This window comes from Nestor notabilis, unplaced genomic scaffold (assembly GCF_000696875.1).
Source record: "Nestor notabilis isolate BGI_N333 unplaced genomic scaffold, ASM69687v1 scaffold8557, whole genome shotgun sequence".
In the NCBI taxonomy this organism is placed as follows: domain Eukaryota; kingdom Metazoa; phylum Chordata; class Aves; order Psittaciformes; family Psittacidae; genus Nestor; species Nestor notabilis.
In genome coordinates, this window is record NW_009937753.1 from 1 (window position 1) to 1677 (window position 1677).

The window sequence follows — 1677 nt, forward strand, 5'->3', positions numbered from 1 at the left end:
AGGGCTGGGGTGGGAGAAGGAGAATCTGGGCGGCCTTTAGAGCTCACCCCCTTACCGCCTTCGGGGTCGTGTGTACAGAGGGTTGCTCCCGGGCCTATACCGGTGGTAGCAGCTTGAGGCCTTCTTGAGAAGTGGCTCCCCCCCAAATTTTGGAGGCTGGCTAAAGGTTGCTCTTTTGTCGTTGTCTTGTGGGGATCTCCCTTTTAAGGGAGTGGAGCAGATCGCAAAGGGCCATGTACGTGCCTGAGTGTCTCTATTTGTGGCCTCTGGCTGCTGGGCAGACCCTGATTGCAGGGCTGCCTGCTCCCTGCACGTAGAGCATCAACAGCTCAGCGTCTATCTGTCGATCTCTTTCCGGTTTGTGTGTATGTAGGTGATTTATACTGAGAATTTTCGTGTTCACTCGCTGGCACAGTCCAATCTACTAATAGAAGGGACTTCTTTGTTATTTGTTTCTATTCTGCCTGCCGTGTATAAGTATTATTTGTGTATTCTTGCTCTGGTATAGTTTGCTGCAGAGACAGCCTCCATTTAATTCTTGAACTGCATGATATTGATAAGTGGTGTTCTTGGGAGGAACATTCTGCATCATACCCTGGATGCAGTATCTCTAAATTTTATCTTCTGAGGTTTATAATCTAAACTGCCTGTTGTCCAAAAGTTTGACGTTTAAATTGTATAATGCCCAGTGAAGAATTCATGTGGTTCTTGACAAATCTACAGAAGGAATGACTAAAGCATTTACTTTACATTTATTTTAAGGCACCTGACTTCTGTATTTATTGTGTGCTTTTGTAGTATTTGTGACGGTCTCTGCTTCCCGGATGTTAAATCATCTGTTAAATTCCCTTTCCTCTAAACTCATATAATCTGGTTACAGCAATGAAATGTAAGAATCAGGACTACTATTTCTATATTCCAGCTTCCTAAGTCTTAGTCTCCCTTTCTGTAAAGCATATATACATATTTTCCTCATTGCGATGTACTCTGTGACTCCCACCTTGTGATGCAAATTATCTAGTGTGCAAATATCTCTCCTGCTCTGTTTACACAAGGTATGGACAAAGGAGGTACAGTGCTGTTTTCCAATAGCCTTTTCAATCTTATTAAATGCTATTATTATTATTGTCCTCCCTCGTTGTTAGCTTTGTAGCAATTGCAGAGAATGTGCACTCTGTAGGAGCTCTGCGTGATTTGCTGCACCTCTCTTAGCTGTTCCTGCCCACCGCACTCATATGCGGTATCTTTTTGTTTTGCAGGATTTGTTCTCATCCCTTTCAATGGAGAGTGACTGTAGAGGTCAATAATGAGGACCAGCCCTCGCAGGCCCTTAATTCTCAAAAGACGGAAACTGACCCTCCCACAGAAGGATGAGCCCAGTACCTCAGCAAGAGATGAGAACAGTGGTCAGGATGAAAACACTCCTAAGCAGGAGCACAGCCAGGAGGACCAACACAACAGCCAACCCAGAGACAAAATGGACTGTGGCCTGCAGAAATTCCCGACAGGAATAAAGATAATTGACCATCCTACTATGCCCAACACACAAGTGGTGGCCATCCCTACAAATGCGGATATCCAGAGCATCATAGAGGCACTGACAGCCAAAGGAAAAGAATGTGGCAAAAATGGGCCCAACAAGTTCATTCTCATTAGCAGTGGGGGCACATCCCGTTC

The 1677-nt window shown here is 44.8% G+C and overlaps 1 protein-coding gene across 1 annotated transcript in view; it reads left to right on the forward strand.

Annotated features, from left to right (window-relative positions):
* Window positions 1–1264: 1264 nt before the first annotated feature.
* Window positions 1265–1677, forward strand: part of FOXM1 (forkhead box M1) — a 6791-nt gene continuing 6378 nt past the window's right edge. Inside the window, exon 1 of the mRNA XM_010018984.1 lies at window positions 1265–1677. This exon is cut by the window's right edge and continues 188 nt beyond it. Coding sequence (XP_010017286.1) covers window positions 1307–1677 — 371 coding nt within the window. The 5' untranslated portion in view covers window positions 1265–1306.